Raw genomic sequence first — 17,186 nt, forward strand, 5'->3', positions numbered from 1 at the left:
TTGTCTTCTTTCACAGTTATGACCCTGTGGTCTTTGTTAAGTTATATTGCTACTTTTCATCATAATGACATTTTGTGCTGCGTTTTAAATTTAACAATATTGTGAGAGTGGATCCCCCAAGATGAATAAAATATATGATAAGAAATAGGAAAAGCAGAAACCTGCAAAACCTGTACATTCGTACTGCAACATCCATTAAAGATACTGTTACAATTCTCAACAATGAAGAGGATATCGAAGCTTCAGGCGATGCAGAACCGATACTATCATAGATGAATCAACAACAAAATATTCTCAACACTGAGCGGCTTCTGCTTAACTGGATAGATGAGAAACAGTTGGAAGGTTATAAGATTGGTGGAAACACGATTAATGAAAAATAATTAAAGTATAGGCGCCGAATATAGAGCAGTATCATCACAACTTGAAGTAGATTTCAACAGAGGACAAGATATAAAAATGTGGGAGAACCTCCAAATCTTTATAAAAAAAACTACAGCTCCATTAGATAGGGTAGTGAATTTATTTAATACCAACAATGCAATGTCGCATGTACATGAAATTCTAAAGAAAATGACAAAAAAAAAGGGGAGGTGCTGACTTTGAAAAAAAAAATCCTTTTCAAAACTAAACATACAAGTGTAAGAAAAAAGACTATACGAGTGGAAAAAAAAAAAAAAAAAAAAAAAAAAAAAAAAAAAAAAAAAAAAAAAAAAAAAAAAAAACTTCTAAGTGTCCAAGATACGTAAATCAAGTATTGCCATTAGCGATTGATGACAACATTCACAAGATAGAACTGCTGATAAAATTCTATAATTCTCCCTCCAAACAGTAAATCCCATTCCTCATTGCCTCTCATATCCCTCATGTCAGCCATGACCCTCCTCAAAGGTAAAGTGCATGTTAATATCAATATATTTCTATATTCTATAGTGAATTTATTCATTTGTATTCATTTCTGATGTTATGGGTTACAATTTGCTTCTTATATAACATTTTTATATTGAGAGAATTTACTTCTTTTCTTGTGAGAAAAATTGCTTTAGTTTAAGAGCATTTCGGTTTGCTAGGTCGCTAAAGGACGGATCAAACATAAAAACTAAGGTACTACTGTATACATACATACGTATATGTATATATGTATACAAATAATTCACACACATTATATATCGAAATATACATAAAAATACATATACATTATATATACGTGTGTGTCGTTACGGGATTATTCAAATTGGTACATAGTTCACCAACCACTTTCATTATCTGTGTTATCTATTCCATCTTAATTACTTAATTATTCCCAGATTTTATGTCAGTTTTGTCCTTTTATTCATATTTAGCATATTATGACCCAGAATCAGAAAAATAAAGCAATTTCCAACATTCACTTCCATTTCAGGTGAAGTCTTCTTATTCATCAGCGGTGTCACCGACAGGAAAGAGTTCAGATGTCTTTCCATGTGTTTCAAAAGGCGACGTGACTGGCAGACTTCAATCCTAAAGGCGTCGTGCGTCAAGTTTCCGAATGGAAAGTACAGCGTTTTGGCAATAGCTTATGATGGTATCAAAGCCGAAGGTGTTACGTGCAATACCTTAAAGAAACAAATTCTGAATTTCTCCAGGAAAGATGCCATTGTCTTATCCCGATCTGACCTCTCCCTTACAACTCCAATCAGTGGTATGTATTTATGATGTGTGAATTATTCACAACTTTTATAATATAAAAAAGAAAGATTCAACATTAGAGCGAAACATTTATACAATTAAAACGAAAGCTTGCCATTCCCAAAGATTTTCAATTACAAAAACACGAATTTTAAATTTTACATACTCCATACATCGGAGAGAAAATCTAACATACATAAGACGTACGCATGGAAAGTCCATTTGTGGAATATATCAAATATTCATAAGGCTAAATTATTGTTAAAACTCTTCATAACTTGAATATTCCTAAGATGGATATTTGTTGGATTATATTCATATGTAAATAGAACCTTCGTTTCACCACTACAGCTTTTTTAATACCATGGGATTGAAAATCAATTATATTTTTAATATTTCAAAAACAATAAAATTCTAATAATAATAATAATAATAATAATAATAATAATAATAATAATAATAGTAATAATATAGCTTAACAACTTAACCCCTAATGAGCAACTAAAGACAAATTTGTCGAAAGTTCGTAATGAGATGTCACCTAATTACCTTTCAAAGCTCAGTGAATGATATCTAATATTTATATATATATATATATATATATATATATATATATATATATATATATATATATATATACACACACACATATATATATATATATATATATATATATATATATATATATATATATATATATATATATATATAAACTTTGTATGTCGATAAATACCTGGATTCCATATCAAAGATTCTATTACAAAATACTAAGACTTTTTAATATTACCTGTCAACAGATTCCTCCTTTAATTGAATGATGTCATGGATTTTGTATACACACAACAGCGAAAACCTCAGATTTTGTAAACAAGTTTCAGCGAAAACCTCAGATTTTACATACACGCTTTAGCAAAAATCTCAGATTTTGTATATACGCTTCAGTGAAAATCTGAGATTTTATATACACTTAGGCAAAAACCTTAGATTTTGCATAAACGTTTCAGCAAAAACCTCAGATTTTGAAAACACGCTTCAGTGAAAACCTCAGATTTTACTTAAAGCCTTCAGCAAAAACCTCAGATTTTGTATATAGTCTTCAGTGAAAACATCCATTTTGTATACACATTTCAGCGAAAACCTTAGATTTTGTTCACACGCTACAGAGAAAACCTAAGATTTTATATACATGCTAAAGAGAAAACCTCAGATTCTGTATACACACTTTATAGAAAACCTCTGATTTTGTATGCAGGTTTCAGCAAAAACCTTAGTTTTGTATACACGCTACAAGCTTCAGCGAAAACCTCAGATTGTTTACACAAATTAACGAAAACCTCAAATTTTGCATACACACTTCAGGAAAAACTTAAGATTGTATATACACTACAGCAAAAACTTCAGATTTTGTATACACGTTAAAGCAAGAACCTCAAGTTTTGTAAACACGCTACAGATAAAACCTCAGATTTTGTATGTATGCTACAGCAAAACCCTCAATTTTTTTATACAGGCTACAGCAAAAAAACTAAGATTTTGTATTCACGCTACAGGGAAATTTCAGATTTTGTATACACTCTACAACAAAAATGTCAGATTTTGTACACTTGCTACAGAGAAAATATCTGATTTTGTATATACGCTACAGCGAAAACCTCTGATCTTGTTTACAAAAACATAATTTCTTTATACATGCTCCAGCGAAATTTTCAGATTTTGTAAACACACTGCATCGGAAACCTCGGATTTTACATTTACGCTGCAGAAAAAACCTCAGATTTTGTTCACACTCTCCAGCAAAAAAACCTCAGATTTTGTTCACACTCTCCAGCAAAAAAACCTCAGATTTTGTATACTTAGTAAACTGAAAACTTCAGATTTTGTACACATGCTACCGTAAAAATCTCATATTTTTCATGCATGCTACAGCAAAAATCTCATATTTTGTATACATGCTACAGCAAAAATCTCAGATTTTGTATACACAACAGAGAAAATCTCCGATTTTGAATACATGGTAGGCAACAGCAAAAAAACCTCAGATTTTGTTGTATACAATTTCCAGAAAAATAAAAAATCATATTTTGAATACACGGTGGGGTACAACAAAAACAATTTGTTTTTTTACAATCTACTGCAAAAACTTCATTTTGAATACACGGTAGGCTACAGCAAAAACCTCAAATTATTGTATACAATCTACTGCAAAAACCTCAGATTTTGAATAAACGGTAGGCTACAGCAAAAACCTCAAATTTTGTATAAAATCTATTGCAAAAACCTAAGATTTTGCAAACACGGTAGGTTACAGCAAAAACGTCAAATTTTGTTCACAATCTACTGCAAAAACCTCAGATTCTGAATGCACGGTAGTCTACAGCAAAAACCTCAAATTTTGAATACACAGTAGGCCACGGCAAAAACCTCAAATTTTGAATACAATCTACTGCAAAAACCTAAAATTTTGAGTACTCGGTAGGCTATAGCGAAAAACTCAAATTTTCAATATACGGTAGGCTATTGCAAAAACCTCAGATTTTAAATATACGGTAGGCTACAGAAAAAAACCACAAATTTTGTTCACAATCTACTGCAGAAACCCAAGATTTTGAATACACGGTAGGCTACAGCAAAAACCTCAAATTTAAAAAAATCTACTACAAAAACCTCAGATTTTGAATACACTTTATGCTACAGCAAACGCCTAAAATTTTCAATACACGGTAGGTTACAGGAAAAATGCCAAATTTTGTTTACAATCTACTGCAAAAAACTCAAATTCTGAATACACGGTAGTCTACAGCAAAAACCTCAAATCTTGAATACACGGTAGGCCACAGCAAAAACCTCAAATTAAGAATACAATGTACTTCACAAACCTCAAATTTTGAGTACACGGTAGATTACAGCAAAACACTCAAATTTTGAATACACGGTTGGCTCCAGCAAAAACCTCAAATTTTTTTACAATCTACTGCAAAACCCCAGATTTTGAATACACAGTAGGCTACAGCAAAAACCTCAAATTTTGTATAAAATCTACAGCAAAAACCTCAGATTTTGAATACACGGCTACAGTAAACACCTCATATTTTCAATACACAGTAGGTTACAGCAAAAATCTCAAATTTGTTTTGCAATCTACTGCAAAAAACTCAGATTCTGAATACACGGTAGTCTACAGCAAAACTTCAAATTTTGTATACAATCTACTACAGAAACCTTAGATTTTGTAAACACGCTACAGTGAAAATTTCAGTTTTTGCATATAATACAATACTTCTCCATTCGTCATCTACTTCACGCTTCATAGTCCTCAGCCATATAGATCTGGGTCTCCGAGCTCTTTTAGTGCCTTGTGAAGCCCAGTTGAAAGTCTGGTGAACCAACCTCTCTTGGGGAGTGCGAAGAGCAAGTATCATATATGCAATAAATTCCTCTTTCAAGACAAATTTATGGGCACTTCTATATCAATAAAGCTTCTGTCTTGTTGGCAACTGGATTTGTTCACTTTAAATAGATAGGAAATAAATATGTCTATAACACAATGATTAATTCTCTTCCCTTTTCCTTTATCGAAGCCGTTGTGAATCCTTCTGGAAAGAAGATACATCGAACCAAGCGAGTCGGGGATCGATCCAGGATGTCCATGTCAGACATTTTGAATCTTCCAGAGACTCCCGGCATCCAAAGGTGTCCTTGCTACACGTGTCTTAACACTCAGCATCACTACAACAACGAGACAGCCTTGCTGCAGCTTTCCTATAGCATCAATGCCACAAACGCATGCTGCACTAATTGTTCATGTAAGTCAAATAAGTAAAGTTGTTTTATGTACTCAAATGTTCAAATTGCAATTTCAAATGAATTTTTCAATACTTTGTAATATGTTACATGCTGACAAAACTATCGGAGACTGTTGCATGCTAATAAATTGATTGATGAAGAAAATAAGCTGCATAATGAATGTTCACAAAAATATATGTCTATAAGCTTTATTATTACAAATTGTACATACATGTCTATGTGCATCAACAGAAACATGGCTTTTTACGTAAATAAGAGTCCACAACTATCCAACTTAAGCTCAACATGAAGTCTAACAGTAGATATCAATATTCAAGTTTAGGTGTTAAATTTCTACAACAACCACTCAATCAATAAAGGGGTTATTAAAGCGGAGAAAATTGACCCAAAAAATTACAAAAATGTGAGGTTAAAAAAATTGACTTTTTACTCGTTGTTAAATAACCAAAGGAACAAATTATGGCTTTGTGCATTTTTCAGTCTTGCCTTTATAAGTTGATGGTCACTCATATATAGGAAATTGCATTGCTCCTATGCGAAGATACATAAAATGATGTTTTAGATGTTTTTATTAAAGGTGTATCATGTTTTTCTAACTTTAGCAGCTTTCATTGATGCAGTGGATTTACTGTACTAGAAAACCAAAACTAAAGTGGGGACTGATATTTCATATATCATAGTTACGTGTGAATACAATTTACAATTAACTGTTTCTGATACTATATGTTCCAATTTTTATGCACACTGTGCAAACTGATAAGTTTACTTTCAAAGCAACTTTTAACGAGTTCCTGTTACTACTTCAGTTCAGTTACACTAGGTGGAAAATTATTACACTTTGTTGGATAAGTAATAACACACATGTCTTCTGTGTTCAGTGTAATGAAAAAAAAAAATTAACATAAGAGAAAAAGTATCTTCAAAATATACATGCATATACCTTGGGCAAATAATCGTAGACTCAAAGTTTTTAAATAATAAACTTGGTGTAATTCCTGTCAAAAAGAGAATCCAAATACCTTTAGTAACAATGTTCATCTCGCAAAAGTAATCCATCGTAAATGAGATGTAATTCATTCCCAAGTTATTTGGCGAATTCGATGCAAATGAGTAATATAGTACAATATATACTTATATTTTTCAAATATACATCCACACATCTACTGCATAACACACACACACACACACACACAACCACACACACACACACACACACACAACCACACACACACACACACATATATATATATATATATATATATATATATATATATATATATATATATATATATATATATATATGTGTGTGTGTGTGTGTATATGTATATGTATGTGTGTGTGTATAAAGACATGCATAAAGACACATATTGTGATGCATAGGAATGCTAAATTCAACATAAAAAATAGAGAAAAACACATAATCTCTTGTAGGTTCAAAACGTGTCTTCATAGTTGAAACTCACAAGTTTCACAACTCTACCGACCATTCTGCAGGGGATAAAAACTGTTTTTCCTCTCTCCATTTGAAAGTAAATAATCAACCGAAGGAAGGTTACATAACGTTAAAGGAAACAGCCATACAATTATTTAAGAGGTCAAACAAGAAACCACTGCTATTACTGTATGAGCCTACCCTTTCACCAGTCGCAGCTTTTTTATATGAGGATGCAAGAGGGTGAAAATTAGTACACTGATCACCTGTTTCTTAGGTAGAAAGTCATGTTTCCACTCCAAGAAGTCTTAGGCTTCATCTATCCTGTAATCTCTGTGCCATCCTTTTCTTTCTCCTAAGATCTACAAATTATCCACTTTTGAATAAGATGATTTTAATCCCCCAAAAGTAAAATATTTTAATCCCCCCAAAAGACGGATATTTTAAGCCCTAAAAGTAAGATATTTTAAACCCCCAAAAGTAAGATATTTTAAGATCCAGAACGATTAGGATAATTTAAGCCTCAAAATTATGATATTCCAAAGACCAACAAATTATTTCGGCGAAGAAATTATAATATTTCAGGACAAAAGATTTAGGTTCTTCAATCTATTCAGGTGACAAAAACACATAAAAACAGACTTTATATTTTCTCCAATACTGACCTTGGTACCGAACTACACAGCCGTACACTTACATTTGCCACCCATGTAAAAACTTTCATATAATAAATCAAAGGCTATACTATCAATAATTTCCTTTGTCAAAAGCAGCAACAAAATTCATTCATGCAATGCAAACTATTCATTCTTTTAGCATTTTTATACAAAATAAACAAATTCAATGTTTGTACCTTTAATGTTTTAAAAAAGCATTTTCATGTCCTTTTGCAAGTTTTTAATTCCTCTCTGGTCCTAATCAAAACTGAATACCGTATATATATATATATATATATATATATATATATATATATATATATATATATATATATATATATATATATATATATATATATATAAACGAGGTTAAATAACTTAATCCATTTATTAAACAATCCGAAATCATCAAATCTTTGGTACAAAGAAGTCACTAGCTATAAAGAATATTACAAATATACAAGAGTGGTCTATTTACCTAAGTTCATGAGAAAATAAACATTTATACTCAATTATAAAAGGTTGGTGACCAAATTCACTTAAAGATCATTCTGTCAAAATGTTTCACTAAAAACGCGATTAACTGATCAAAACAACACGAAATGAACAATGATACAAACTGTCTTGCCCATTTTGCTCACCTGTGTTTTGTGGTGATCGTAAAAAGAAAACTTTCATCTATTCTGTCTTAAGTCTTTATAATTTAGCTTCCTAATCAAATTCTTTTATTGCTCACGAGGCGCTACAAAAGGAACTGTTACTCTTCAGTTTATATAAAAGAGAAAAGAAAGCAGGAGAGGTGTTTGCTGCGCACAAAATAAATTCCACTCTAATTATGTTGTCAATATAATATCTATCTTGGATACGACTTCTTAAGGTGTTTATCCTTCCTGCATGGCATGTTTCAAACCTTCCTCCCCTAATAAAAGGGGCGAAATTTCCACCAGCCCCTTTCTGTCAAAGTGAACATATGAACTTTCAAATAACACTTAATTTCCCAAGGCTCTGTCAGCGAAGGGTCGGCTTATTTTGTTAACCCTTCAATTACGGATCTGTCAGCGAACTGTACATCTCACTCTTCTTTCAAGGTGATAACATCTAGAGAACAGATTGACCATATAATGCCCTTGGCTATCTCTTTGGCCACACCTACATAAGGAGAAAATTGCGCATCCTACAATCTTCGGAGCAGAAAGTGTTTTTTTTTTGTTTATTACAAGGGCACCTTTGGGTTTCTTATACATTGTTTTCAGCAGATAGCTAATGTCGTAACATTTAGAAAAAGACAGCACTTCGGAGATAGAAAGGAATGGCGCAATGGGATCTGCTATTGAGAGGCCGGTTATGTTCTGTAGGTGTTAAAAAGGTCGTTGTTTTACACTTTTTGCACCACAGATCTATCCTTGATTATCCGATTAGAAAATGGATGGGGCAGTAATTACAATGATTTTCTTTTGTGCACAGGGAATATATGTGAAGAGAGAGAGGATTAAATCGCGGTTATTCAACCTGGTTCTTAAACCCATTAATTATAAGATTAGTGATTCATGGCAATAGAAAAATGCGTATCTATATATTACATTAGTCTAGCTGCATATGGCAGTAAACAGACATATATCGTTTTGGCCGGATAAAGGATATTTTTCACCATCAACATTTCTGATGGCAAAAATTAATCGAGCTACCTTACTCATGTTTGTGTTCTCATTTGTATTATTACCAAATTATCTTGTTTCAATTATTAACCATGTTAATGTTGTACCTAGTACTCAATTTTAATGTTATGTTGATAAAACAAATTATTTTAATTGTTCATTAATTTTCTTATGGTTTATTTATCTCCTTGTTTCCTTTCCATACTGGGCTATTTCCCCTGTTGGAGACCTTGGGCTTACAGCATCATGCTCTTCCAACTAGGGTTGTAGCTTAGCTTTTAATAATAATAAAAATTATAATATTAATAATAGCCATGGCTCCCTATGGCTTCCACATTTATGTAACCTTCCCGTGTTTTGTACTGATAGCCCTAAACTTGGTACTGTACCAGTATGTCTCAGTTTACGACGAACAACAATGCATCGACCTGAACTTCACAACATCCGTCATAAGTGGTCTTCGTCTCGTTACAACTGATAAGAATGTCACACAGGTAAGTAACGCAGATTTGCTAATGACGATCTGATTTTACTTATCATAATTGGAAATTTATCAACATGAATACTATTTCAGCAAGTACCACTTAACTCTAATGTTTTTTCCAAACATAGTATAATGGCAAAAACAGAACAAGTATATCCACATAAAAATTAGAATCATATTAACAAACATATAAATCTATATGTGCAAATACTAAATGCAGGCTAAATAATTCCATATTTGAATATATAGACAAGCAAAACGTTACAAAATATTAATCATTAGTAGGAATATAATAATAGCCTTTAAACATGCAATAGAAATCTAGATAATGAGAAAGTAAAATGCAACTTATTTTACGGTTTTATCACCGAAAAATATAATGATAACTTTTAAGCCACTAACAAAACACCAGATAATGATAAGTAAAATGCAACTGATTTTATGGATCTATTCCAGGGTCCAATCGAGTATCCTAACACAGACAATGGATGCTATGCCTTTCGCCTTCGACCAATGGTTAATCCAAGTCCTATCTATCATGGCTTCTTCTGGCTGACACCAAGTGGGAATGTCACAAACATGAACGACTGGAATACGACGTTCTTCTTACAACCTTATCCAGAAACGTGAGTTATACAGTAAAACACTAAAATATTCATTGGTCGCTCGTCAAGATAAAAATACCAGTAATCCTACACGTACATACCATTCCTCTCTCTCTCTCTCTCTCTCTCTCTCTCTCTCTCTCTCTCTCTCTCTCTCTCTCTCTCTCTCTCTCGTTTGAGATGAATGAAAGCCTTATAAATTAATTACTAACGAAATTTTCTCACTTTACGTACTAATGGTTTCATGGAACGTCACCATCGATATATGAACGCCCTTCAGGCGTACTTTAACGCAAATTATAAGAAACTGTGCATTTTCAGTCGAGTCAGGTTTCTCGATGTTTTTGACCTAGTCTTCTATTTTCCACTTTGCACTAATTCTAGTTACTCAACCTCTAAACAAGGAACCATTACATAGATCAAATCAATGCAAGAGGCCTTAAACGCAATTGATGACTAAAATGCCGTAATTTAGATTTTTAACAGTTCAGTGCTTTTTAATACCCAGTTATTGAAGAATTTTCTACTTATATCACTTCTATGTTCATTTGTCTATCAAGATACAAACACGTAAAATAAGGAAAGTTAGCATATAAGCAAGAAGCGCACTGACAAAACTGGTTTTTCTAACTCTTGAAACCCTATACCCTAGACCAACTTAGTATTCAAGAATGACCTCACTGCATACCATGGCCATTAACAGTGCTTAAGCATGCAGTGAAGCATAATTTCCCCCCCCCCCCAAAGAAATCAGGTATTCGGAAACGAAAAAAGTTATGAGTGTTACGACAGTTAAGGAAGCAAAAAAATTATGTAGTGATTTCCAAGAAATATTGAAAAACAAGAGATCCAATTTACGATACTCCAATCCTCTGAATCTTACCGATTCCTCAAAAATCTTGCAAATATTAATATTTATGTTCGTGGCTTTTTCTGTAGTAGGGACTTTTCAATATCCATTCCTTGTTACAGTCTTGTTTGGTAAATTGATATCAAATATGTAACTGCACTGCTAACTGCGGCTGTTTGGTTATCGCTGGTGCATTTTTTTTATATCGATTATTTACATGACCAGGAGAGGGTACTCAAATTTAGAATGAAGCTATAGCCATTGCCACTGGACTTTCCATTGTATTGTGTATGTATACTGAAGCAGACTTTCCATGATTTTATCAATTATCAAAATTTCCCTCAATAATCAATTCATTTAAATAAAGTTATATTAACAAAAATGTTTAACGCACATACTGTATTCTACATATACTTTATTTCATATTGTTTGCCTTATAGCGTATGGGCATTCTATTTGGTAGAAGTTATCTATGTAAATGTTTAATCTTTTACTTCCGTAAGAATAAATTTTCAACACAATTTATAATGTCTATTCCAGGCAACTTGACAAAACAAATGAATTTTAATCCTTTCATCATTTAAATGTTTTTCTTGAATAAACTTTCAGGGAAAGTTTGGAAGTGAAGTGGACAGCACCTACATACCCATACAATTTCTCAAGCTATGAGCTTCAATTGTGGCACCATAGAAGTATACCCATAAAGTGTCGTGGTGAAGATGTATATACCGGACCGATAATGGTTATCCCTGACTCTGGTAAAATATCCCTTACTTCGGTAAGCATTCAATCCAGATTGCTTTAGCATAACTTTCTAAACTATTCCATCACTACACAGCCAAAAGAAGGTTCCAGATTATTCTAGCATAATTCTCCAAACTATTGCAACATTGCACTGCTAAAAGAAAGAAATAAAACGAAATTATTAGATTTATAATATATGAAATTGAGGACAGAATCCTTACAAAGCATTAACAAACTTGCTTTTGCAGACGAGTTTCAACTTCCAGAACCTTAGTAGTGGATGGTACTGTGCTAGAGTTACACCCGTCGACCCTAGATGCCCACCGGATGGCTGTGAGCCAAGATCAAGCTTGGCAAGACTCCTAAAAGGTGAAACTAATTAGATTTTGTAGTAACAGCTACCATATTGTAATAACTATCACCTCTTAGATGGTTGTTAATAAGAATTATCTGGTTTATGGATAGACAGAAAGTGGCCCAAGGTCCAGTCGATATACAAAACGACTGATTTTATAGAGGTTTTCTGCAAAGAGGGCTCACCTTGGTGCCATTATTGATTTTAAGCAGCTGTGACTGTTTGTATTTCTATCTCTTAGGTATTCATCTTAGGGAAAAACACATATCTAATGACATATGTCACTGTTAAAATTTTATGATTTTTCCAGAGAGCGAAGACTGCTGCGGAGACGAAGAACAAGTTGATAAAATGGGGCCCCTGTTGGCAGGCGCCGCAGCAGGAGTCCTGCTGGCTGGCACAATTTTAGCATGTGTAGTAGCAAGATGTCGTGCTTCGCATAATTTCTTCAATGTAGCTTATACAAAAGGTAATTAACATTTCATATTCTTTGTTATGTTACAAGCATACAATTCATCAATCTATACTTATACACATATGCATATCTGTATATATTTATTTACATATACATATATATATATATATATATATATATATATATATATATATATATATATATATATAATATATGCATATATATACATATATATGCATATGCATATATATACATATATATATATATATATATATATATATATATATATATATATATATGTATATGTAAATAAATATATACAGATATATATATATATTTATATATACAGTTCATGAGGACAAGCAGAATAGTAGGGTACATACTATGTATACACATTAGTGGCTTTTACAAAGCTTCTGAATATGCATATAAATATAGGCTATATGAGAGTGTGTATATCAAAATGTACCTAAGTTCATTTACCTTAACAAATACACATAATATACTAACAACTTATAACATTCTTCAACACTTCTATCCTTCTATCAATATATTCAAGAGATTTGCTTGCACGAGCTCATATTTGCCTCCCTATTCAGTCCCTCCAACCTTTTGACAAACCCCTCTTTCTCACAGTAATCTATATGAAAATTCCTTTTCATCAAAATATCCATCTTGTTCAAGTTAAAATAAGCTTTTTAGACACGTTCTCGTCCTTATTCAATTCTCGATGTTTCACATATGGAAGTCTAAGATTCTCATCAAAATCCTCATATCTATAACATGCAACAATAGTTCTAACTCCCTCCCACTCACCTAGTGAAGAATGTGAACCTTAACTGTTAACCCTTTAAAACACATCACTATATTAACATCTCTCTAACATTTCTCATGTTCTTGTCTAATGCAATAAAAAACTGGGTTAGTTTTATTTTTTAATCGAGTCTTCTTCAATCTATTCTCCTACAAATTTCTTACATCATCATTTCAGAATTAAGATTATTCACCTTATTCTTTTCCTTATGGCCACATCATATTCGAGCTCTTTCAACGAATTGTCTGCATACCGCAGCTTCCATAAAAATCTCAATTGTTCACTCCTTATAACATAAAAAAAAAAAATCTGTCACATAGGAACCGACTCCGACCAGTCCAAAATATAATTCCTCTTCCACATCAAACAACTTAGTATCACTTAATAACAATCTTACTTTTTTATTGCATACCTCAATATTAAGCTTGCCATTCTTTCACACTTAATCAACATTATCTGCCTCTCCATTTGATTGATTGATTGATTGAAAGTTTTCTGGCATTCTGACATCTAAGGTCATTGACGCCGATAGCATTTACTATATATGAAAAATAAAAGAGAATTCAATTAAAACCATAAAAGTTAAGATGTCATTATAATAATTAAATAGTTTTCAGAAGACCTGCTTCTGAAATAAATCTAAAAACTCCGCTCGCATAGTAGGACAACTGAAGTATCTTTTATTGTTCTATTATATGCCCAAATAATCACAAACACTTTCTTAGAAAGAGGAAACAAATAGAAAGACCTTATTATGAAAACCCACAATTTTCTCATACAAACAAGAGGAAAACTCACTTTAAAGCAAAGTTTGCAACCACGATGTTCTGTGTAATACAAGAAGCACGGCAGACGGTAATCACAAGAAACATTTGCATAAAACGATGTGCTCAAATGCCACAGAAATTTTAGTTACAGGAAAGAAAAACTGTAAATATAACACTTAATGTGTAACTGATTTTCCTAATAGGTATGTGCACATTCTTACAAGTACTAATGGAGTTTAGTTACACGCAAATAAGGGAATTGATCGACAGTTTCATTCAAAATTTTATTGCTATAGTTATCAATTATCCGAAAGGCAATATCGCCTAATCACTAAAATAATAGTTTTCTCAATACTTTGGAATGAAAAAAAAAATAGTAATCTACGATCCAATAACCTATAGGGCAAGAGAGGTAATATGAGTTTGATGGGCCACTCGTGCAATATCAAATTATTGACAAAAAAAAAAAAAAAAAAAAAAAATCATGAGATGACTACTTCCTCAAGCCAAATGCTGCTTGGGGAGATATTCAAGTCTTCGTGCTTAATTGATTGGAGTGGTTATCGTACATGTACCCCTTCGTAATTGAATTACTTAAAACTTTTTAAGAAATATAATCAACTGTTGCTAATATCAGTACTGTCTAGAATATAATTTTATTCATAATAAAAATACAAATAGAAAAAGACATGTGTTTGTGTGTTATTACAGAACCAAACGCACATAACGTCAGTTTATCATAAAAATATTCACACGCATGTCTTTAGTGTTTAATATATATATATATATATATATATATATATATATATATATATATATATATATATATATATATATATATATATACGTGTGTGTGTGTGCGTGTATATATATACATATATATATATATATATATATATATATATATATATATATATATATATATATATACATATATATATATATATATATATATATATTTATTTGATTATTTCCTACTATCTTTTGATGCAATATATATATATATATATATATATATATATATAATGTATTGAATCATCTTAATTATTGGGTCGACGAAGGGAGAGGCAATGGTCTCAACAGTAACTGTCAGTATTATAAGGTTTTTTTAAAAATCTCCTTTGAATATTTTCTGCACGAAGAATTCAAGGGTATAACCCTTAAATTTTTTAACTGCGTTAATTATGATTTTAAGAGACTTACATATCCCGCTTTTTAATCTTATTGAAGGATCAATCAAATCTAGAGGTATTTCTTATTGAATTATAAGTTTTCTATTAATTTCTAACTAAATATTCATGTTGATTTATTATGATGTTTAACTCCTAATAAAATTAATCACATTTTATGTGGTAAGGTCTTAGAGTTCGACATATGGTTCGGAATATGATAGTCGATTTATTTGTTTAGTAAACTAAAGAATAGATATTACTTTTATTTGCATTATTACAAGCTAATTGGAAAACCAGAAAGCTATAACCCAAAAGGGAGAATAACCCAGTGGTTAAAGGCAACAACAAAGTAAATAAACTACAAGAGAAGTAATGAACAATTAAAATAGAATACTTTAAGAACAGTAACAGCATTAAAACGTTTCTTTCATATATAAACTATAAAAGCTTTAAAAAAAGAGAGGAAGAGAAATACGATAGAATAGTGTGCCAGGGTGTACCCTCAAGCAAGAGAGCTCTACCACAAGACAGTGGAAGACTATGGTACAGAGGCTATGGCACTACCCAAGACTAGAGAACAATGGTTTGATTTGGAGTGTCCTTCTACTAGAAGAGCTGCTCAACATAGCTAAAGTGTCTCTTCTACCCTCACCAAGAGGAGAGTAGCCAGTGAACAATAATTACAGTGCAGAAGCTTAAGATTAAACAATGGTGATAGTACAGCAAGCGTGCAACTATGGAAGAGAAATAGTTATTGTGTCTTGGGTAAAAGAATGGAAAAGTGGGGAAAAATAGCTCTTGTAGCTGCATGAGAGATTCATTATGATGACTAAATACATACGATTGAAAGTGACAAGAGAACCTTTGCAAAAGTAAAACTATATGATTCAAGAATAGAAAAGATAGATGGTGAATGTGAAATTTTTTCCAAGAATTTGGGGTGTTTAGACATTATGTCCTTCAATCCTTCATGGCAAGAAAAAAGCGGACGGTCAATAGGTCTGGAGTTGCAGTAGTATAAGAAAATGAGGAGCGTAAAAAAAAAAGTGTTTGAAAAGGTTTCATTGTTATAAAGACGTGGTTTCCATAAAAAGATATCTATATACTGTATACATGAGAATATTATGAAAATAATCAGATAGATTGGGTGTTGAACGGAGTTGATGTAAGAGTAAGCTGATGAAAGGGTAAAAAGAGCTGTGATGAGAAGTCTATCTAATCCTCATTTTGTGAAAGAAAGTTAAGATGGTAGTTTAAGTTGAAGAGAATGGATGAAAATAATCTTTAAATGAGAGGAGGTAATTTGATAAGACAGATGTGAGAGGAGCATGTAAAGAAAAATGCATGGAGAAAAAGAAAGATTCAAAGATACAAAAGGGGAGAAATAGTATGTAAAATACATGAATGAGGTCATGGAGAAAGTATGATATGATATAGACGGGAAGGTTATAATAATAATAAAGCAGGTATATTGAATAATAAAAGAGATTGCTGCATTTCAAGAGCTCCAGTGCACGGCAGGAAAGTGGACCATAACTAGAAAACAGATGAGTGGTTAGAATAGCCAAGAGGTATGAGATAGGTGAAGAAGGCAGGTCATAAAAATACTTTTGTGGGACGATAAACCAGAGCGTAAGGGAAAACAGGTAGTTGAGGAAGGATAATGAATAAGCAATCTAAGAATAAATCATGTAACAAAAGCTATGTTTGTCTAAAGACGATGAAGTTCTGTACTGAAGTGACCTTTTGGAGGATTTGGTAAATG

General features: G+C 32.1%; 1 protein-coding gene across 1 annotated transcript in view; it reads left to right on the forward strand.

The window, feature by feature from the left end:
• The window catches only part of LOC137657894 (uncharacterized), a 209,018-nt gene that overhangs the window by 179,116 nt on the left and 12,716 nt on the right, over window positions 1–17,186 (forward strand). The window contains exons 4-10 of the mRNA XM_068392521.1: window positions 1,403–1,681; window positions 5,247–5,471; window positions 9,585–9,709; window positions 10,156–10,325; window positions 11,764–11,932; window positions 12,147–12,267; window positions 12,564–12,722. Coding sequence (XP_068248622.1) covers window positions 1,403–1,681; window positions 5,247–5,471; window positions 9,585–9,709; window positions 10,156–10,325; window positions 11,764–11,932; window positions 12,147–12,267; window positions 12,564–12,722 — 1,248 coding nt within the window. The remainder of the gene's footprint in view (window positions 1–1,402; window positions 1,682–5,246; window positions 5,472–9,584; window positions 9,710–10,155; window positions 10,326–11,763; window positions 11,933–12,146; window positions 12,268–12,563; window positions 12,723–17,186) is intronic.

Source organism: Palaemon carinicauda, chromosome 18 (assembly GCF_036898095.1).
Source record: "Palaemon carinicauda isolate YSFRI2023 chromosome 18, ASM3689809v2, whole genome shotgun sequence".
Taxonomy (NCBI): domain Eukaryota; kingdom Metazoa; phylum Arthropoda; class Malacostraca; order Decapoda; family Palaemonidae; genus Palaemon; species Palaemon carinicauda.